Source organism: Equus przewalskii, chromosome 10, assembly GCF_037783145.1.
Source record: "Equus przewalskii isolate Varuska chromosome 10, EquPr2, whole genome shotgun sequence".
Classification (NCBI taxonomy): domain Eukaryota; kingdom Metazoa; phylum Chordata; class Mammalia; order Perissodactyla; family Equidae; genus Equus; species Equus przewalskii.
Genome location: NC_091840.1, coordinates 5,628,639 through 5,649,955, shown reverse-complemented (window position 1 = coordinate 5,649,955; position 21,317 = coordinate 5,628,639). Strand labels below are relative to the sequence as shown.

At 52.9% G+C, this 21,317-nt stretch overlaps 2 protein-coding genes, 1 long non-coding RNA gene and 2 other non-coding genes across 10 annotated transcripts in view; 4 read left to right on the top strand and 1 right to left on the bottom strand.

Annotated features, from left to right (window-relative positions):
• CYGB (cytoglobin) overlaps positions 1-16,552 on the bottom strand; it is a 26,255-nt gene extending 9,703 nt beyond the window's left edge. Inside the window, exons 1-6 of one of the 5 annotated variants that reach the window (XM_070559928.1) lie at positions 16,451-16,552; positions 15,546-15,579; positions 4,651-4,875; positions 4,343-4,525; positions 3,411-3,476; positions 657-783 (exon numbers count right to left, since the gene is read on the bottom strand). The gene's annotated coding sequence lies outside the window, so the exon portion shown is untranslated. Of the gene's footprint in view, positions 1-656; positions 784-948; positions 1,085-3,410; positions 3,477-4,342; positions 4,526-4,650; positions 4,876-15,545; positions 15,580-16,450 lie in introns of those variants that run through there. The other 4 variants (XM_070559927.1, XM_070559929.1, XM_070559933.1 and 1 more) reach the window with 4 other exon arrangements.
• PRCD (photoreceptor disc component) lies at positions 2,287-11,722 on the top strand. Its single transcript, XM_070559934.1, has 5 exons — positions 2,287-2,479; positions 2,777-2,845; positions 4,883-5,085; positions 5,357-5,449; positions 10,058-11,722. Exons 1-3 carry the CDS (start codon positions 2,406-2,408, stop codon positions 4,902-4,904), a joined length of 165 nt encoding a protein of 54 aa, XP_070416035.1. The 5' UTR covers positions 2,287-2,405; the 3' UTR covers positions 4,905-5,085; positions 5,357-5,449; positions 10,058-11,722.
• On the top strand, positions 16,537-21,317 carry LOC103565529 (uncharacterized). Of its 2 annotated transcripts, none has more exons than XR_548311.2 (6): positions 16,537-16,726; positions 17,163-17,245; positions 17,695-17,793; positions 19,252-19,377; positions 19,496-19,569; positions 20,903-21,317. It is a non-coding gene; the product is annotated as an uncharacterized lncRNA (long non-coding RNA). The 2 variants fall into 2 exon arrangements; XR_548310.2 differs by having other exon boundaries at positions 16,551-16,815.
• LOC139074255 (small nucleolar RNA R38) lies at positions 17,535-17,612 on the top strand. Its single transcript, XR_011523791.1, has one exon. It is a non-coding gene; the product is annotated as a small nucleolar RNA R38 (small nucleolar RNA).
• Positions 19,068-19,151, top strand: LOC139074256 (small nucleolar RNA R38). Its single transcript, XR_011523792.1, has one exon. It is a non-coding gene; the product is annotated as a small nucleolar RNA R38 (small nucleolar RNA).

Sequence of the window (21,317 nt, the reverse complement as noted above, 5' to 3'; positions counted from 1 at the left end):
CCCAACCCCGTGTCCGTGAGCCAATTCTGGCAAGGTGAAGGCTGGGGGGGGTGGGGGGGAACGCGGCTGGCTCCCGCCCACCCGCAAGGCCACCGCGGAGTTTGACCGCCGGGCGGGGCTGGGGTGTAGGTGTGGCGGGTGTGCTGGGGGGTCTCGGGAGGAGGGGGCAGTCACCCGGGGCGGGGTGGCGCGCGCCGCACAGGAGTGCGCCCCGGCGCGTGCGGGTCTGGGGGCACCGTGTCCCGGCTCACGCTGCGGGCGGTGCCGGGGCGGGTGCGTGTGTGCACCCTTCACGCGGCGGGGAACTGACTCAAAGTCAAACACTCCCAGACAGCTGCGGCGTGGCCGCCCGCCCGAGGGGGCGGACGCGAGCCCCTCCAGCGGCGCCGCGGTGAGAACGAAGCTCCCGCCCGCTCCAGGCCTCCCCCAGCCAGCCGCTGGGAGCCGCGGCGCCGCTCCCAGAGTTCTGGACCCCAGGCTCTGGAGGGTTTAGGGCTGGGGTCGTCTCCCTGCTCGAGTTGCCTGCTGCAGTACCTTACTAGAATCCACCGCTGAGAGGACGGGGGGAGCAGAACTTGAGCGCCAGAGGCCTGAGCCCCGCTTTCCTTCCGGCCAGCACCCCCCCCCGCCCCCCCCCCGCAACTCGGTGCACTCACATGGCGTCGGAAAGAAGTCCCTGGGGGCTTATTAACGACACAGGCCGGCAAAAAACAGGCACTGCCCCGAATTCCAGCCCTGGTGGAGGAAAGTCCAAAGGAGGCAGCCGGGCAGGGCAAAGGGGACCTGGGAAGGTAAAGAAGTCTTGGGGAGACCCAGGCAGCTGGAGACATCTCAATCACCAAGGCCCGGATTAGGGAGGGGTGCTGTGGATGGAGGAGACAAATTCTTGTTCTAGTGGCCCTGCTCAGGGAGGTGTGAGTGCCGTTGGACCAGAGGTGGGGACTATACCTCTGAGAGCCACAGGGGCCCCACTCTGCCAGCAGCTACTCAGTACTGGGAAAGCCAGGTGCCACCTCTGACTCCCAGTCGAAGCCTGATGCCAGACCAGGGCTGCAGCATCTGAAACGCATAGCAGCACGCGTGGAGTGCGTCCAGTTCTCTCTAAGACTCCGTGGTGACCCTGACCTTCTCAAGACTTTGTGTCCCACTGCTTAAGTACTGCAAGAGGTTGGCTCTCCTCTTCAGCTTTGGTTTATGTGTTTATTTTAAAAATCATATGTCAAAGTAGAGAGCCCCAGCGCAGCCCCAGTGCAGGCCCTCCCTGGAGCTCGGGGTTCAGGTACCTTACTGGAATCCCGGGCAGGAGGCCTCTCACACTGCCTCCATCTCAGCTGAGGGAAGAAAAACCAAATGCCTTCTCCTGGGGGTCTTTAGCGGGGATGGAGGAGAGTGCAAGGGTTCAGTTTCTTACATCACTCTCAGACCCATGTCTTCACTTTGGTCCCCCCTGCCATTGCTGCCTAGGCCAAGACTGAGCACACCATCCTGGGCTGCTTCACAAAACTCCTGTGATAGCTTCCCAAAGCCAGTGGCAGTGGCCTTCAAATTGGGTGCCCAAGAGGTCCACTGGGATGTGGAAAGAAAGTAGGAGAAATCTTATTTCTGTTTACTTTGTCATCCTTTACCAGGTTTACGTATGTCTATGGTGCAGGACTGTATTTGCACATTAGTATAATACATAATTTGTGAGTGGATGCATATATCTATTTCATGAGTGCCTTTTACTGAAGAGGGTATGGAATCAGAAACGTTTGGAGAGGAATGTCCAGAGTGCAGACCTGAACCACTTAGCCGGCCCTTCACTCCCTGGCCTCCCCTGTCTTTCTGGCTTCATTATCTAATATTCTTCCCCGTCCTCCTCCCCTCCCCATGCCTCCCATGACATCATTGCTCTGCTGCCACTCAACTTCCAGTTGCTGGAACATGCCCTGTGTTTTCACATCTGCAGCCCTGGCAGTCCTCTGACGGCCCGTCCTTCCTCGAGCACCTGCAATTTCAGGTGCCCCCAGCTCCTCTTTGAAGCTTCCCCTGATGCTTGCAACGCCCAGAGTGCTCTACAGGTGCCGGTAATTGCCTAAGTCACTCGACTGTGGTCATCCGTTTAACTTGCCAATGCATTTGTCTACACTATAAGCCCCCTGAGGGCCAGACTCAGGTCTTGGTCGTATCTACATCCAGCATAGATTGAGGTCGATTTACCCTGCCACAGAGGGGGACAACCCAGGCCCAGTGAGGTTAATCAGTCTTCACAAGGTCAGGTCTGCTGACCCCACTAATCAGCTTGAGCCTCCTAATCCAGCGCCAGCAGGAACCTCAGGACAGACAGTGGTGGCTTGGGAGAGCTGGCGGGGCCATTTTGGCCTCCTCTGCAGACTCGGTCCGGGAGGGGATGGGGCGGTTGAGCCATGTGCACCACCCTCTTCCTGCTTAGCACCTTGGCCATGCTCTGGCGCCGCCGATTCGCCAACCGGGTCCAACCGTGAGAAACTGACTAGGCCATGGGCTGGGGTGCGGGGAGAACCACAGGGCTGGGCTACAGCAGAGCTGAAGGTGGCCAGGGGCTGCCTGGACCTCCCGGGAGGCTTGGGAGGGATTTGCAAGAAATCCCTGAGGGTCTCCCCCACAGAGCAGGGGGAACTTGGAGCTCTTTAAAGACACTGGCTGCAGCCTGCAGTCCCACAGCCCAGTGTGGCTAAATCTTGCAGAAAAGCGGGAGAAGAGGTCTGGGGTCTGAGCGCTGCCCACAGCGCTTCCTGCCTCTTCTTCCCTCCCACAGAGAGCCCAGCGGAGTGGATGGGGCAGTTACAGGCAGCAGCACGGAAACAGACCTCCAGTCCTCGGGCAGGTAAGGCAGAGGGGAGTCTGGGGTGGAGGAGGGAGGGTGCTGCCAAGGAAGGTGCCGCTGTCCCCTGACCCTGTCTGTGATGAGCAGGGGTGTATGCTGGCCCTCGCCCCAGCTACCCTGTTCCCTGTATGCCTGGTGGGCATGCTGAATGTATTCTCCAGTTGGGAATGGGAGCCCCCAGCCTCTCTGGACCAAAGCTGCTCTGCCTTGCTTGTCTGAGTGCAGGGTGGTCCCCAGGGTCCCTTCTGTCAGAAGGAAGGCTCAGGGGCAGTGGAGAGAGGGATGAGGCAGACGCAGCTCAGCGTTGCTTTGCTCGCCTTCCCTCCCCCCTCCCTCTCCCACTGCCCCCGCCCAGCCTCAGCGGCTCCACTGCCTGAGCCTCCAGCAGGATTCGCTGTCCAGGCCCCAATAGGAGGCGCAGGAGAAGCATGACATCATCGGCACTGAGCGCCATTGGCTGGGCAGCCCCTGCGGGCAGGACACTGTCTCCAGTGGCCAGAAAGTTAACTCTTCCCTAGGTGGAAGCCATGTGGCCTTTACGAGGGGTGAAGTTTTGGGAACTTACAGACTTTTCTTTCCCTGGGTGACCAGTGTCCTTTGATGATAGAGGCACCTTTGCCCCCCTCAAATACTGAAAAATAAACAAATGCTTATTAAGAACGTACTGTTTGAAGTGTTCCTTTATGCCTATGGACCCAGCTAGTGCCGAAGCCCAATCTGAAGAGTGACATTCTCCCCTGCAGGAGTGTCTACTAGCTCCCCGGCGCTGCTTCTCTCGCTCCTAGTGAAACAAAGAGCGTAGTTCCTAGTGAAACAAAGAGTGTGGCGCACTCGGCTCGGACCCCTGGAAGGAGGGTGTCTGCCCGCAGGGCTCAGAAGGCTGAGTCAGCATGCATGCATCCTGTGCACCCCACGAATCTCTCAGGGTGGGGCACTTGCCTGCCATGTGCCCCCTTGCTATGTGGAGACTGGCAGGCTGAGAGAACCTGAGGCTTTCTCTATGTCTCTGCCCCGGATTTCTCAGTCCTGGGATTCCCCCAGGTTCTGAATGTCACAAGTCCCACGGGGAAGCCCTGGGTGTGTGCGGGGGAACAGAGGCATTTCTGTCATGCCCTTCCTCCACATCTAGGCTAGCTGAGATGGTCACAAAAGTGCCTAATTACTACTACTAGTGCAATGGGCTGGCATATTTAAATGACCATCCCTGGGCCTCCCACAGAGGAGGCCCTCAAATGCCAAGTGGTCCTCACTGTTGAGTTTGGATCTAGATTTGGGCAGCCAGAGTTTAAATCCTGGCTCCCCTCTTACTAACTGAGAGACTTGGGGCAAATTATGTAACTTTTTACCTGTGTGGAAACTGGGATTCCTAAGAGAGTGGTTGCGAGGGTTTTGTGAGGTTTAACTGAGTGTGTGTGAAGCAGTGGGCACAGAGCGACCACACAGTGCAGGCTGGCTCTTCTCTCGTTGGGATCTGACACTTGACCCGTCTTTACTCACCCCCAGTCTCAATAGCCTTGAAGGGTTGGGAGGACAACTGCTTCTATCTCTTGTTAACGACCAGGGCAGGGAGACGTAAATTCCTTGCTCAAGGTCATCCATGCAATTTGTGGCTGACGTGGGACTGACAGGTCCCTGACTTCAGGCAGTCCATCTCCTCTATGTGAAGTGGGCCTGGACCTCCTGTCGGGAAATGAAAGGCCAAATCTGGGACCATCTGGCCAGGCCTGGCCTGGTGTGGCCCAGCCAGAAGGAAGCAGTTGCCTATTAACTCCTTGGAACCCAGTTAACTAGAAAAACTGGCTTACCATTTAACACCTCCTGCTGATGGTGGCTGCCATGGAGGGCGGGCCCAGGGTGATGGTAGGGGTGAAACGTCTGCTCGCCAACTCCACAGTCATAAATTCCAACTCTACGGTTCCTTGGGTGCTCCTGCCCCTTGCGGTGGGTGAACTGCTGGGCCCGGGGTGGAGGAAGAAGTCGGGAAACACGGGAAGGCCATCCTCTCCAGTTCTCCGTCTCCTGCGCTTTCTCTGTCAGGGAGAACGAGCCCCTGAAGTAAGCCCTCAGCTCTGCAGGCCGAGCTCAGCCCAGGGACCGGGATCAGCTGCGAGGCAAGTGGGGCAGGGCCGGGAGCCCGGGAGGGCAGAGGGCAAGGCTCGGGACAAGGAAGGAAGGATATGTAAGGCCTGGCCACGGGGGAGCAGAGCAGGCCGTCTTCAGCTCTGTGATCATCGACAGAGGTGAGGAGTGGGAGGTGGACTCCTTCCATGAGCCCCTACCTTGAGCCTGTTCTGTTCCAGGCTGCGGGCCCAAGGTTAGTTTTCAGAGAACCACATGTGATCTTTAGAGCATTTTCTAGACTTGGGATAAGGCAGTGGTTACGCTGGGGGACTGAGGGCAGTGCTAGAGGACTTCCAAGGGAGAGGTGGTGTTCTGCAACATCCGCTCTGCAACAGCAGCCCCCACCTTGGCATGGGAGAAAGTGCCGATCTGGTCTGGTTTTCTTTTCAGCTCAAGTCCTGGTTTGCCCCCTACCCCAGAAGGATGCTGTGGTGGAAGAGGCAGGAGCAAGAGGGAGAATGGGAAAAAGAGGCAATCGAGAAGGTAGGCTCCTCGCCTCAGCCCCTGCCCCTGCCGGTCCTGCTTCTCCCCAGGCCCTGGCTGCCGGGCTCCTGCAGCAAGGCCTGGCCAGGGCAGGCAGGAGGGACAGAGGTGCTCATTGCTCTGGGACAGGCTCCCATCCTCTGAGTTCCTGAGGCTCATCTGAGGCAGCCCCAGAGAGAGGTACTGGGTGGGATGCACCAGGTTAACTCTGGGCCAGCGCAGCACCCCAGGAGACGGGGAGGAACAAACAGGGGCGAGGAGACTCCAGAACCGAGGGGCAGCTGGGAGCTCGTGTTTACTAAGGAAGGGCTCCCATTCATTCTCTAGTCTAATCCTCGCCACAGTAATGCACGGACACTGGACACGTTATGCACATTTCAGAAACGAGAAGCACAGAGGGAGGTTAACTAACTTGCCCGGCATCGCCCGTCTGGTAAGTGGGGGACCCCAGGCTCATATGGAGGCTGCAGAACCCATTTTCTTAGCCTGAAACCACCTGGAAGTTTGCAGGTGACAGAAGGGGTTTCACTGGCCTGGCCGCCTGTTCTGGCAGCTCTGGAGCTATCCCGTTAAACCTTGGCTTGTGGTCCAGGGCAGTGCGGTGTCAGTCTGTGGTGGTGGCACTCACTTCCTGTGGCATTTGCCTCTCCCTGGTCCCCAGAGCTCACCCTGTCACTGGCTGCTCTGCTGAGATTATCAGTAAGAAATGCCAGTTGGATCTGTGACATGTCTGCCTGTGGCTGGATGGAAGCAACCCACAGCTTGTCCTCTGTGTTTTCCGTGTGTGTGTGTGCGCGCGTGCGTGTGTTCCAAATGGGCAGTAGCATGTGGGAAGGGAAAAAGCATGACACTTGTTTTTGTCAATCTGCTGACTGCTCAGTAACAGCGGCGCAGCCTCTTTGCCCCCAGCTGCTCTGCCAGTTCTCTCTCTTTACAATCCTGCCCGATCTGGAGCAGAGATAAAAGCAGATTTCCGCTTCTGCTCCCTGAGATCCAGGCGCAGACCCTGCAGGCAGCTGCTCCGACTGTCTCACAGCCATTCATCTTCCAAAGCCCCCCGCCCCCCACATGCACGTGCATCTCTCCATCCCATCCAGCCCCCTCTACCCACTCAGTGGCCAGGTCCATGCCTGGCTGGCCCCTGCCCCTGACTTTCAGGAAGCAGGACATGGAGGAGTTCTCTAGACAGCAGCCCCGCAGCCACCACTCCACATCCGAGGGAAGGAGGGGAGGGTGAGATGCAGATTGAGGGAACCCACTCTGAAGCCAGGGGGCGGAGGCTGTACCCTGCGAGGAGCCTGGCAGTTCTGTGGGAGCCTCGCTAAGTAGGGCAGGGCGGAGGCAGAGGAAGGGTCGCACCAGGGGAAGGAGCTCTGTGCTGGAAGCGCGTCCAAGCCCCACTGCCCACTTGACACGGGCCATGAGTTTGTGACCACCTGTCTCAACTCCTGTCAGCCTGTCTGTCTCCTGGGAGGCATGGGCCTTCCTGGTGACAGGACTGACAGGCTGGGGGCCAGAGGGCACTGTTCCTGAGCCCCAGTCTGTGTCCCCCGATCCTATCTGCATTCATTCTCTAATCTATTTGCCATGTTCCTGTCACTTCATCCTTGCCGCTGCTCTCTGCCATTTCCAAGTTGCCTGTCTCCTTCCACTGGTCCGAGGAATTGTCAGGCCAAGGTCACCGAGCTGTACCGGGGCTGGCTCACAGCCCAGACACACATCCACAAAGTGACACCCCTTTGCAGCACTGTTCTAAGAACCTGCTCAGGAGACCACGGCTCCTCCAAGGATCTGTTCCGGGTGAAGGGAGGGAAAGCGAGAGGAAGGGGCTGCTGGCAACGGGGGGATGTGTCTGCCCGGGCTTGGAGGTGCCTGGGCCCTGGCAGCTGGGGTGCCATGTGGGCTGGGAGGGAGGGGCTCTCTCCCCAGGGAGCAGGCTGGCTTTGGTGGGAGCAGATTGTGTTTACACCTTCCCCACACACGCAGCCCCCGCTCGCAGCTTATTCCCGGGGCTCCCCCACCCGGGGCTCTCTGCACAATCTGCGCATCTGCAGCTCCTGCTGCAGAAAGTTGCCGCCCTCGGCCTAGAACTCCTCTACAGAAGGCTGCCTGGGACCAAGGCGCCCCTTCCTCGGCCCACTATCTCCCATCCTGGGGACTGGCGTGGAGCCCATGGCGGGGGCGGGCCCAATGTCCCCGTGAAGCTGAGTCCTCCCTTCCCATTTCCTTGGTAAAAGCTGCTGTTTGAAAACGGGAGCAGGAAAGTTCAGGGGCTTGGGAGACTGACCATAATAGGAGGGAGGGGATTAAGGGCAACTGGAGAGACAGAGCTGAGGCTGAGGCTGGGTCAGTCCTGGTCCAGGGTGCTGGCTGTTATGAAATAACCATAAAGAGTCTAAGAGCAGGGAGGCCAGAGCCAGAGCACTGGATTGGAATTTTGACTCCACCACCACTTCCTACCTCTGTGGCCTTGGGTAGGTTACTGAACATCTCTGTGCCTTAATTTGCTCATCTATAAGATGGCGGTAACAGCAAACCTATCTTACAGAGTTACTAGACAGGTTAAATTAGGTAATGTGTGTAATGTGCTTAGCAGGCTTAGTTAAGTGTTCACTCTATGCGAGCTGCTGTGACTGTTTGTGAACTGTCACTGAACAATTAGTAATTTCAGAACAATGAGTAGAGGCCCTAGCTTCCTCACCCCGTGGCCCTTCCTGCTTGGTCTTTCCACATACTCACGAGGTGGGCGATGGGCAGTTTGAAACAAACTAGAGGACAGCAGAGCAGGGACTGCTAGGTGGGGGCACCTAGTAAGACCCAGCACCAGTAAGACTGTACGAGAAGGCACCACCATTGCCTCTGTTGGCCCGACCCCTGCCCCAAGCTCCACTGGGGGTCATGGCCTGGACACCTGCCCCCTCACTGGCTCTGTGTCCCCGAATGAATCTCAGCTCCTCAGGAAGACAGGAGGTGCCTGCCCCGATGCTTTTCCATCCTCCGTCTGAATGCTAATCTCTCTGCTGGTGGGAGCCTGAGTGACAGGGAAGGCTGCTCTGAGCTGCAGGGCGGCCAAGGGCAGCAGCCAGGAGCAGGGGGTGCTGCTGTCTGCTACTTCTGGGGCTGAGACTCAGGGTAGCTGCCAGTCTCTCCTGGAGATTGGAACATGACCAGAGAGCTAATGAGGTGGCGTGGCGGGGGGGTGGGGGTGGGGGGGGAGGGGGAGCAAGGGAAGCAGCTGTAGCAGCTGCAGCAGCTGCCACTATCCTGCGTCACCTTAGGATGCAGCTGCGACTGCGGGGAGTACCAGCCCATCCCAAATGGTGTGGTGTGTGTGTGGCAGGGCGGTCTTGGGCCAGGGCATACAGCAGAGGCCCTGGTCCAAGATGAGGTGGGCATGGTGCCTGATCTGAGGCAGGCACGATGGCACCAGAGTAGGGTACCCCACTGGTCCCGCAGGCCCCCGGGGCCCCTCTGAAGGGGCCTCACTGGTAGGAAGAAGCTCAAGACCTTGAGCTAGAGGAAAGTCACGCTTCCTTGGGAGCCTTGAAAGGGAACGGCCAAGTGGCTTACACTAATATAATGATAATATGATTAATAATGGCTAACATGTTTCAAACACCAATCACGTGCTGGGCACTGTGCCATGCGCTTTATTTATAAGCCTTGTCTGGTTTATGAGGCAGGAACTGTTGTTATCCTCATTTACCCAACACGGAAAGTGAAGTTCACAGAACCTGCTCAAGGTCACCCACAGCTGGTAGTGAAGCCAGGACCTGCGCCTGGGCAACGTAAGGCCTAAGCGCGTGAAGCTGTTGGGGCAAGGAGGACCTCAGCCTGGAGTCGCAGGCTGTGAGGAGATCCCGGGTGTGACCCGTTTGCCGCAGCACAAGGAAGGAGAGCTGGGCCCCACCCGCGCTGCCCTTGCAGGTGGGCCAGGTGGGCCAGGTGGGCCAGGGCTATTCCACTGCTCTCTTCAGGAACTCATCATTCAAGAGCAGACCAGACTCTGGGCCCCGAAAGGCTAGTCCTTGTCTGCCAGGTGAGGGGAGTGAAGAGAGCTGCCTCTCCAGGATCTGTCATCCCCCTCAGGAAGGAAGCAGTGGCCACTGGCAGGGGTGACACACAGTGAAGTCATCACTCACAGCCACTGCCACTGCCACTCTGTTGCCTCCTTCAACCAGGGACAGAGCCCCAGGGAGAGGAGAGGATGGCAGCCAGCAGCCCAGCTGGAGATGCCAGAGCTTGAGGAGGAAGGCTTTGTTTGTTTTTGCAGGGGGAGGGCACAGGGCATGGGGACCAAGGAGGTGGCTTCAGGAGGGACCCACTGACTTAAGCTGGGAAACAAGTCCTTGCACCTAAGGACTACAGACCCTCTCTGTGGGATACCATGCCCCCTAGTGGGGATGAAGTCTAGAGGGTGGCTGAAAAATTAAAACAAAAGGAAGATTTACTGGCCGACAATGACCTATGAACCTGAGTAGGAATGGCCAGTCCTGTCCCTATGTGAACACACACACACACACACACACACACGATACCATAGGCAGAAGCCACCTGAACTGAGCATTAAAAGAAATTATTTAACTCACTCACTTGGTCATTTAACAGGCATGCTCTGGGAGCCTCCAACGTGCCCATCCCGCGTTAGGTGTTGGGAGCGATACAGCGATGGGAGACAGTGCCTGCCCTGCCAGCCAGCACAGCAGTGAGATCTGGCCTAGGAAGCCCAGTGCTGCCAGCTCAGCCGTGGCCTGCTCCTCTGGCCTTCCCTTCTCTGGACCTCCGTTTCCCCATTTAATAAGCATGTGTTGAACCCAGGTGGGCTGGTGCTGAGGACATAAAGGACCAATGACCATCCTCAGGAAAAGAACTGTCTACTAAAATGAAGGGGATGGACCAGATGGCCTCCACGGGCCCCCGAGATCCTCCCAATCAAAAGAGACTAAAATGGACTGTGTTTGGAGGTGCTAACAAAGACTCGCCCACTCAGCAAACATTTATGGGGTGCCCATGTGCCGGGTACTGTGGATACAGAAATGAATTAAGACTTCCTGCCACAAACGACCAGAAAACTGGGCAAATCTAAGAAACAGACACTTGACAATGGGCAGCACCCAGGACAGGGACCCCACACCTGCCTCGGATAGTCCCCTGCCTGTGTCCTGGGGAGGGGACACCAGGCAGACCATGGTGGCCTCACTAAGGTAAGGAGACAAGATCAGAGTTCCAGACAGTGTGGTGTTCCTAAGGATATATACACAGATTAAAGGGATCCAGAAATAGACACAAGGAAAGTGATTCAATGGAGAAAGAAAAGTCCTATCAACAGAATACAGGAAGCACTAACCGTAAAAGAAAGACAGATAAATTTGACTTTATCAAAATTCTTGGAAAGACTAGGAAAAAAATATTTGCCAGGCAAATATCTGTGAAAGGACCTGGATCCAGAATATATAAAGAACTTTTACAACTCAATAATAAGAAGACAGCTCAATAAGAAAAAAGGAGGGTTTTAATAGCTATTTCACAAAAAGCATACATATGGCCAATAAACACATAGAAAGATACTCAATGTTATAAATCATTAGGGAAATGCAAATCAAAACCACAAGATATGACTACACACCCACCAGAATGGTTAAAATTAAAGACTGACCATACTGGTGTTGTCGAGGATGTGGAGCAACCGTAACCCTGGAACGCGTGGCTGGGGAGACGGAAGGAGTTACAACCACATGGGAAAGGAGTTTGGCAGTTTCCTATGAAGTGATCCAAGAGAAATGAAAACTTACATCCAAGAAAAGATCTGCACCAAAATGTTCACAGCAGCTTTATTATAATAGCTCCAAACCAGAAGCCACCCAAATCTCCATCAACATGTGGCAGGATAGACACACTGTGGTCTGTTCATATGATGGACTAATATTCAGCAATAAAGAAGAAATGAACTCCTGATGTAAGCCACCGCATGGTAACGGAGGGAAGCCAGACACCAAAGCGCACCTACTGTATGAATCTGTGGATATGAAATTCCAGAACACACAAAACTAACTACAGACCACTCATATGAGGAATTTAAAATTACGGACTAAGAACAGTTTAGTGGATACCAGGGGAAAGGTGGGGTGGGGGGTGGGCAGAAAGGGTGAAGTGGTGCACCTACAACACGAGTGACAAACATTAATGTACAACTGAAATTTCACAAGATTGTAACCTATCATTAACTCAAAAAAAAAAAAAAAAACTAACTACAGAGACGGAAAGCAGACCACTGGTTGCCCGGGGCCAGGGCTGGACGTGGAGACTGTCTGTGAAAGGGCGTGAAGGTGCTTTTGGGGTGATGGAAATGTTCTGAAATCAGGACTTGGGTTGTCGTTGCGTGGGTGTGTGCATTTCTTTGACTGCCGCACTGTACAGCTTACCTGGATTCATTTTACAGTATGTGAATTATACCTCAATAAAGATGAGTTAAAGAGTTAAAAAAAACCCAGCAAGAATGAAGACCTGATTCTTGTCTTGCTCACAGTCTAGTGGAAAAGCCAGACATGAAAACAAGTGTAAAAGAGTGGACATTAACAGGCCAGCCATGCGTAGCGTAACGGTGGGAATATGTTCTGAGGAATGCGTCATTAGGCGATTTCATCGTTGTGCGGACATCACAGAGTGCACTTACACAAACCTAGATGGTGTAGCCCACTCCACACTTAGGCTGTATGGTACTAACCTTATGGGACGGCAGTTGTAGGTGTGGCCCAACGCTGACCGAAATGTCATTATGCGGCGCATGACTATATGCTGAAATAACAAGAGTCCCGTTTACTGAGTGCTTCTCTTGTGCCAGGCACGTGCTAAGGGCTTTGCATGCATGATCACCCTCCTCCTCAGGTTACTGATAAGGAAATCAGGCTTAGAGAGAGATTCGCTGCCCAAGGTTACTCAGCTCCACTCAGCAGAGCCGGCCTTGTTGCACGGCACATGCTAAACCAGCCTGCCACAGGCGCGCTGAAGAAAGTCCAGGGACTGTTTTGGTGTCTCAGCTAGACTTTGAAGAGAAGGGACTGAAGTGCGGGCTGCGATTTGCTGAGCAGAGGAGAGGACGAGGGGAAGGGAATTTCAAGGTGAAGAGAGCAAAAAACACGAGCAAAGGTGTGCAACAGTTGGGAGCAGGCGGGGCTTCTGAGGACAGAGATGCGTCCAGGCAGCAGAAGAGGTCAATGGAATGTTACATATTCTTCCAGTTCACTTATGTTTATGTTTTTAAAATCCATTTTTAAGTAGTATAATTTTACGAGAGGCAAGAGCTCTGCACAGCAGGCAAGTGAAATGTGCGCTACTGGTAAACCCAGGAAAGAAGCCACTGCAACCCCAAGGGCGTCTATTCTCATTAAAGAGGGTACTCATCGTTATATTTCTCCTGGAGAGAATTAAAGCCACATTCAAGGATCCTGATTTCTGCTAAATGGGACTTGTGGCACTTTTTCATGGTCCTGAGAAATCACAGAAGAAAACTCCTCTGTGCTTTCATGATGGGCTTCCTAGCTGGATGAATTAAAATCACTGAAATTAAGCCAAACATGTTCCACTGTCATAGTGTATTTTTTCAGGAAACCCAGCACAGTGGTTAAGACCAGAGGTTTGGAGACTGGGTTGTCTGAGTTCAGATCTCAGTGCTTCCACTTGCTAACTGCTTTCCCTGTTCTGCGCTTTGGCTGAAAGACGGGGGATAGTAACAGTGCTCTTGTGAGAATCAAGTGAGTTAGCACATAAAAGGGGCCTAGGCTCATCACATTTTATACAGTAAAAATGTACAGCTTTTCGTATGTCAAGCAGACCTCAATAAAGTGGTTTAAAAAAACAGGTGTGTAGAGAAGTGTCTGGAAAGGAGTAAATATTTCATATACACTAGCTGTTATTTTTTGAGAAGGGTAACCTGCACACATCAGTTCATTTTCTTTATTTTGCCATGGCCCATTCTTCCAGGGAATTATTAGTAACGGAAAAAAAAGCTTCGCGAAATACCGATCATATCATTTAGGATGATTTTGACTCTAACAGAACATTCAACTTAAGAAAGCTTAAACAGGAAGGAGATTTCTTTTTTAAATGTCACATTCTGTATTGCACTGAAACTAAGATGCCATTGCTCAGAAGATGCATCCCACATTCAGAAATATTAAAATGTAAAAATAGATGTGTTTCCAATCAAAACAAAAGGTCTGAAGGTGGGGAGCTTCAGGACTGGTTAGGCCTCGGTTCAAAAGCATCATCAAGGACACGCTCTTTCTTCTTTCTGCTCTGCCATCGCAGACCTTCGGCTCTTGCTTTGAAGCAAGCCTCACAGATGCAAGAAGGCTGCAGCAGTCTCAAGCATCGCATCTTCATGATGTCCCAAAGCCAGAAGAGAGGCTGTTGTTTTTAAAAACAAGAAAACTTTCCCAAACTTAGCAGAATTGCATCACAGACTTTTTCCTAGAACAATTCCCGGCAAAGGGAAGAGATTTTTCTTACGGGTCTGGTGCAGACTAACCAAGATTAGCCCCTTAGGGCTGCGGAGGGACTTGCCTCCCCTGAAGCGCACAGCTGCCCAGCAGCGCTCTCTGTGTAAGACAGAGGAAGAACAGCCGCAGGCTGGCAGCTAACAGTGCTGGCCGTCGGATGAGCTTCCGGTGAAGGCCTGGGGCAGCTGCTCCCGATGTAAGCGGCCAACTGCCTGGGACATACCTACCCTCCTTCGTGGTCTTCCTAATAAAATTAAAGAGTCCTTTCCAGGTTAAGAAATGAACTTCAATATTGCAAAGACTGTTTTCTGTTCTGTGGGTTTCCATACCATGTCTTAGACCCTGTCATGAACGGAACCCAGGGAGCTGGCCACCTGAACACAGCAGGAAAGCTGGCTGGATTTCCCCTTTGCACTCAGAGCCAGGTCCCTGGACAGCAGGGGACTCCTGCCCTGTTCAGCTTGTGATCTACTTCCGTCACTTAGCACTAGACCGTGTCACTCTTTCCATTCAATAAATATAATTCCACCGTACATAAAACTCAAATGTCCTAGACCTCACCAGCAATGAGGGCAAATGAAATCACAACGACATTTATACTTCAGTGCCAGCAGCTCTGAGCCCTTGCCTACTCATTCAGGAATTCTGATGCATTCCTGGAAGTCTCTCCCAGTTATTTCTGGATTGCCTAAGCAGTGTACCTGACATGTGCTCAGGCACGTGGCCTCCCACTGCGTTTTGCTCTGGCCTCTTGGCCACTGCCCAGCAGCCCACGACACCCCATCCGCCGTGAGCCTGCTGCTGTTCCCCTAAGTGCCCAGGCAGGTGTAAAAGCTACACTGTGGCTTACAGCACCGTGGCCCTTCTGGAGCTGTGAAGAATGGCTCTCACCGCATACTGGGTGGCAACCTAGTCTGGGACCCAGGAGAGCCCTGCTGGGGCCCTGCCTCACAGTCCTTCACGGAGCAGCTCTCGTCGCCTCTTATCCTCACTCTTCCTGCCACAAAGGGGCTCTTTCATTCCTTCTACAACTTCATCCCTAACCACCCCTGCAAACACACAAAACCCCTCTTCCCGCCCCTTCCTGCCTCCCTCAAACCCAAAGCCCTTACATAACACAGGGAGTTATATAGATACGGGGCAGGACAACTTAGTGGTAAAAGCACGGACTTTACAGGCTGGGGTCAAACCCTGCTCCACCAGTTACTAGTTGTGTGAATTCGGGCAAGTTACCTAATCTCTCGACGCTTCCATTTCCTCATGTGTAAAGTGAGGACAGCGATAGTGCACTTCACTGTGCCGTGGCGGGGAGGAAAGGAACGAATACACGGAAGGTCGTCAAGCAGTGCTGGCACATACTAAGTGAGGTCTGAGCTGTCGTTACTGCAACAGGTCACCCGCCTACCAGCTTCACAAGGAGCTTTCGGCAAATTCCACACTTGAGATTCCCTCGACAAGTCAGAACGAAAGGCACTTAGTTTGCAGGCAGGGAACCCATTATTTTCTTTCGAGATTATACAAAATAAAAATTATATGAAATAAAATAGAGAAACTTAACACTTCATGCTAAGTGAGTCAATGATTATTTGAGTACTTACTGTGAGCAGAGGCAGCAGAGTACACAGCTAGGCACTGTGAGGAAATTAAAAAGGAAAAATAATAATTACAAGAGACTTCTGCCTTGAAGAGCTTACACTCAAATTAAGGGAGGCAAACAAAGGAACGCGGTAACTCGAAAAGAGGCACGTGCAACATATTACCATATACAGAATAATGCAAACCAGACGAAATGCCACCGGCTGATGAGAATGGGGAGAGGGTAATGCAGAAAAGTCTTCGTGGTCTTGCAAATTGAAACCAATTTCCAAATAGACGTAAACTCTGGCCCTGACTCTAGTTGTTGTTTTGCCTAAAATTCAGCTCAAAAATGAAGCCAGGGTGGTTGCCAGAAAAATAACAGTGAGAAGCAGCAGTGGGTATTACATTATTCTCTGTTCTTTTCATACTTTAATTTCTTCTTTCCTCATGGGAATTAAAGCCACCCGGTGGGACCTGCGGCGAGGGGCTGACACCCGGGTTCCAGGGACTTGCGAGCCGCCGGGGTGTCCGGAGCCGGCCCGCGCTCTCGGGCGCCCTCTGCCGCCGCGCCCCGGCCTCACCGCTCTCGCCCCAACTTGAAAAGCAGCCGAGCGGGGGACCTCGAACAACTCCCCGGAATCTCCCCCGTTCTTCACGAACGCAACCAACTACTCCAAATGAAATCCGCAGAGCAATTAAGAACGAAATTCAGCTCGGCCTCGATTTTCTCATCCGTTCCCCGCATGAGGACCCCTCGAACTTTCTGCGCGCCCCTAGTCCCGGCCAGGAACAACCTGTGCCCTCAGTAGATAAATGACTGGCTGCAGCGCCCGTCCATCTTCCTTTTCTAACGCCCGTGGCTCTTCACAGATCAGGGTTCCTACCCTAGGCTCGCTACTGTCCCTGGCGGCGGCCACCATCTTACCCCTGGCTCCAGAGTCTAGCTGAGGACGCGACCGACCCCAGCACCGGTGTTTTGACTACATTTCCCATCAGCGTTTTCTCATCATCGCGAGAGTTCCGGCGAGACCGCCGAGAAGACTTGCGCGCAGGCGCTACCTCGCTCTCTCTCCGAGGCCGGCCGCGTGGCTGGAAGTCATGGCGCCTTATGTCTGGGCCATGCGCAGCGAGCTGTCACTGGCCTTTGGCGATGGCAAGGCTGCGGAGGTGGAGGGACGGGGTCTTCCTTGACACGGCGCTAGTACGTTTGGCCTCCCCCCCAGAGGCGAAACGGTGACGATAGGCCGGTCTCCGTCCTCATAGGGTGGTTGGGATTCGCTGAGATGCTGGGTGAGAAAAGGCTTCGTGAACTGCGCGAGTGTTGCCGATTGAGGGGAGGGAGCCCAGGCCCACCCTTGGCGTCGGAGGGCCCCTCCCGGGGGAGAGCGGTCCTTCCAACCTGCGCCGCCCGGTGCGCCGCACAGCCACGCGTGTCTCCCCGGTCCGCCCACGGGCAGGCTGACGGTGCGGTTCTTAATTCACATCGACAGTGTCGACGGCTGGGTGCTTGACTCCTCCTGGAGTGCCCGGAGGACGGCCCCGATCAGCAGTTTTATTTAGTTCACAGAGAGCAGTCATGGGATTGTGGACTTTGGAAAGCCGTCGTTTTACATGCTCACTTTTTTCTTTCCCCACAGGCCTTTCTTTGGCATCTGCAGAGACAATGAGAAGCAAACCTGCAGGTTCAAGCTTAAAAGTAATGAATGGAGCCCCGGCATAAGTAAGAACGGGAGCAGGCAGGACCTGGGTGGGCGCCGGCAATGGGAAAGCCAGGCAGTGTGAAGGCCTTTCATTACGGTTCAAATTCTGTGAATATGTGTTGACCCCTAAGTTCAGTTAGAGTAGGAAATCGACCCAGAATCCGGAAAAGAGGAGGGTCTGTCCCAGTGTAATTGGCGCCGCTAGGTGTCAGTGTTTGAAACCAAAATGGATGCCACTGCATACAGGGATGAACGGGAGACTGGAAAATGAGTTTTGGTTGGCTGGGATTTGGAGGTGTTTGTTGCTGCTTGAGCCAAGGATGATTTAAAGTTATCCCTGTCTGAAGGGACATCTTTTGTGAGGAGTTCTGACTTGCTGAGGCTCAGCTTTTTAAATACCAATCTTGAGAATGAATACTTAAGATTGTTTCTGTTAGAATGAATTGTGTTGTCCATCTTTCTCTTTTAGATTAAAGGCGTTGGCTGTGGACTTTGAAAAAAGTCACGGGAAAACCATCATCTTAGGATGCTGGGTGTAAGGATCTTTGTGATGAAGTTTCTACAGATGGTGAGATTTTAGCTCTTTCACAGAAGTGCGTAGGTTGGGATCCCTCTAAGTATTGGTCTGTTAAGATTTCAAGGGTGTGAGGGTCTTCCAGGATTGTTAGAGCACAGAGAAGGGAATTAGTACGGAACTCTTTGCTAGGCTCCTTGCCAAGTGGTCTCACAAACAGTATTTTTTGCCACAACACTATGTGAGGTAGATATTTTCCCCACTCTGCTGCTGAGTGGATAAACTGAGGCTTAGAGTTCACTTGCCCAGAGTTACACAAGTTGCTTTTTTTAAGAGCCATAAAAATATGGCTACTTGATTTGTTTGGGGGGGCATTATTAATATTATTGTTACTTTTTTCAGCTTTATTGGTATATAACTGAACAGCTAGTTAGATAGACCAGTGGTTCTCAACTGAGAGTAGAGGCTGCTAAGTATCCTGCAGTGCACGAGACAGTCCCTGTGTCAAAGAATTGTCCCCCAAAATGTCAGTAGAGCTGAGGTTGAAACCCTCTTAGACTCACTTGAGAGATCTGGGCTCTAGCCTCAGCCTCTTATCGGATCATGGCACCAGAGTCTTATTCTTCATTTGTGAAATAAATGAAGTTAGTGCTTTCAAACCTGGCTGTACATCAGAGCTACCTGCAGAGTGTTAAAATAGATGCAGTCCTGGAGCCCACCTGTGGCGTGGATGAGAAGGACTCCGAAGTGGGGCCTGAGAATAGTGTAGCAGTTCAGCAGCGAGCATTTGGGAACGAGTAGGTGATCTGATCTCCTTTTAGCTCAGGGATTTTATTGCAGCAAGATTATAGTACTGGCTATTTTTAAGTATCTCTCAGGGTAGATTTATAATCCTCTCTTAGAAAACTGAAAGCCACATGCTTGCTCTGTAGGATCTTTTGTACACAGAGGTGAGTGAAGGAGAAGTGACCTTCTGTGATGTCGTTACCCCTTGGCATCAGGTACCTTCTGTGCAGCCGGCCTTCAGTGGCTTGCACTGTCTCGGGCATTTTACCAACACTAGAAAGAGGCTAGTATGCTCCATACTCAGCTGTCAGCCGCTTTGTACCGTGACAGACCTCGTCTTTAAAAGGGCAGGCACTGTCAGTGTCGGGTCTGGGATACTGGTACACCTAGGCACTAGATAGGAACAGTTTTTGCCTTTGAGGGAAAGCGCATTCTAGTAAAGTAGACAAGGTCGAAGGAGAGTTCTCAGGAGGGAAGGAAAGCAGAATCTGGTAAGGAAAAAATAGTTTTATCAGTGCTGTTGGCTGGCAGATTGGTGGGAGCTGAGTCCATGATGATGTCGAGTTATCCCTGTCTGAAGGCAAAGAAAGGCCTTTCTGTGTGGAATTGGGCTGTCTGAGACTCAGTTTCCCAAGTTTGCTTTATAGAAAACTGAGGCCTGATTTAGAAGCGAGCTATTTGAGAGAGAGGCGTGTCTATCTTCTTGAATAGGTTTTTCTTTCTCAGTTTCTCCTTGCCAGGGACAGTCTCAGCCACGATTTCTGAGGCTCCAAAGGATCCTCCGGAAGGAGACACTAGCTAGCCACGTGGTGTCAGCTGCCCTGAGCCCGAAGTGGGACTTCGCTCGTGCATGTAATAGAGAAGACCTGGAGTGGGCTTGGGTGGGATGTCCTTTTCGCTTCCCCTGCCCTGGACGAGGGTTGTGCTCAGTGGCAGGGAGACTGTAACATACGTTTGTCGTCTTTACCAGGTGTCTGCGGCATGTGGGACAGAACTGAGCTGCTGCTTTGCCTGAAGCAGGTGCAAGGATTCCTCCTGTTGTTTGTAAGCTTTCTGTTCCCATCTTACACGTCCCTAAGAAGCCCCACAAGCCTGTGATGCTCAGTTATCCCTGTCTGAAGATCTCAACTGAGGGAAGACAATCTATTCTGAGGCTTAAGCGTTTGTCTTTTGCTCTTAAAAGAAGCGCAGGCTTTATAAGGGCTCGAATTGAGTGGACTCCAAAGGGAATTGCTCATACCCTGCCGAGACCCCAGTCGAGTGCATCATCCATCTGCAACTCGGAAGCCAGTGCTGTGGCTGCCCTGTCACGCTCTAAGCCCTTTGATTAATGGCTCTGAGGGTACAGGCTATAAGAGGTGGCAGAAACGGGCAAGTGGCCCAGATTCGGTTTATACTCTTATTGTGGAATGAAAGAGTGCTTGTCACATATTTCAGGGAAACGAATGTGCTCTCTGAAACCGACGGGAATGTAGAATGTTTGCCAGCTGTGGCAGTGAGAAAACTGAAGGGCTTTCTGACCTCCTGCCTCTGTGTGTGTGCTGACATTCAGGAAAGAAGAGGCACCAGGGCGCTAGCAGAGCTACTTGGTTTCCAGGTGCTTTGTTCACACCAGAGCCTCGGGCCTCTCAGCTTAGCTCAGTTCCTGTCTGAATGGCTGACTGTCATGGGGCTGCTCCTTGGGCAGCAGAGGGCTCGGCTGGCATACGAGCAAGAAAGTAGCGAAGTGGCGCCGGGCAGGGAGGGCATCTGGCTGTGTTCCCGTTCAAATGTCAGTCTCGAAGTGGGCACAGGTTGCCTTTTCTGTTGAAATTGGGAGGTACGTGCAGGCTCTTTATGTTTAAGGTCACGTGTTTGGTCACCACGGAAGCTGTATTTGGGGTCAGATTTAATGATCCTGGAAACTGGCCACAGCAGCTTACAGCCTGTAAGTCAAACCAGGTGAACGGAGGTGTCGGCAAGCAGGGGATCTCCTTCCTGGGTCAGAGTCGGCTTCAGTAGACTTGGCGCTCTGCTGGACTCGAGAAAACCTTAGGTTTGACTTTGAAATTGTGACATCCAGAGGGGGGTTGAATATCAATGTCCCCAGTGCTCCATGGTGGTTCTCTCCTGGCCACTTTCCAGACACTCCTCCCTACTCCCCCCAAGCACGGCCTCCTGAAGAGGCGCTGTGCTGCCGGGTCTGCCGGGAGCCTCAGCAGCCTGTGTTGCAGCCGACCGGTTGTGCCTCCACACACCACAGGCCTAGCGGTCGGTTAGAACCAGTGTCTCTGATGGCGTTTTTTTTCTCTAAGGTAGTGTGTCCGTTAGATTGACACTTCGGTTTTGAGTCACTTGGTTGGCTGTTAGATCAAATGACTCTCCTTTGGCTTTACAGGTTGTCTCCCAGCGATGCCAGGCGGGATCGCACAGCCTCTGCTGCTAATTGCTCACGCCTGTAAAATCAGCCCCCAAAAGGAGAATCACTTAGAGGGTTGTTTGCACTTCATCTTCACAAGTAGCCAAAGGATTCGAGTGACAGTGAGCTTTTCCCAGAAGATCTTGGGTAGTTAGTGAAATTAGAGGAGAACTAACAATACTCAGAACTCCAGTTTGGGTGATCTGGGTACAACTGTATTGGCGAGAATCAGTGATTGTAAATAGAAAGTAATTAATATGTACATGCTCTGTTGGGGGAGACTGAGGGGAAACAGGTGCTCAGCCTGGAAAAACATTTCTCAGTTCATTTCCTGTGAAGTCACTGTGTCTTAGGCTTAAATTTTGAAGCACAAATAAAATTGTAAAAAAATTGA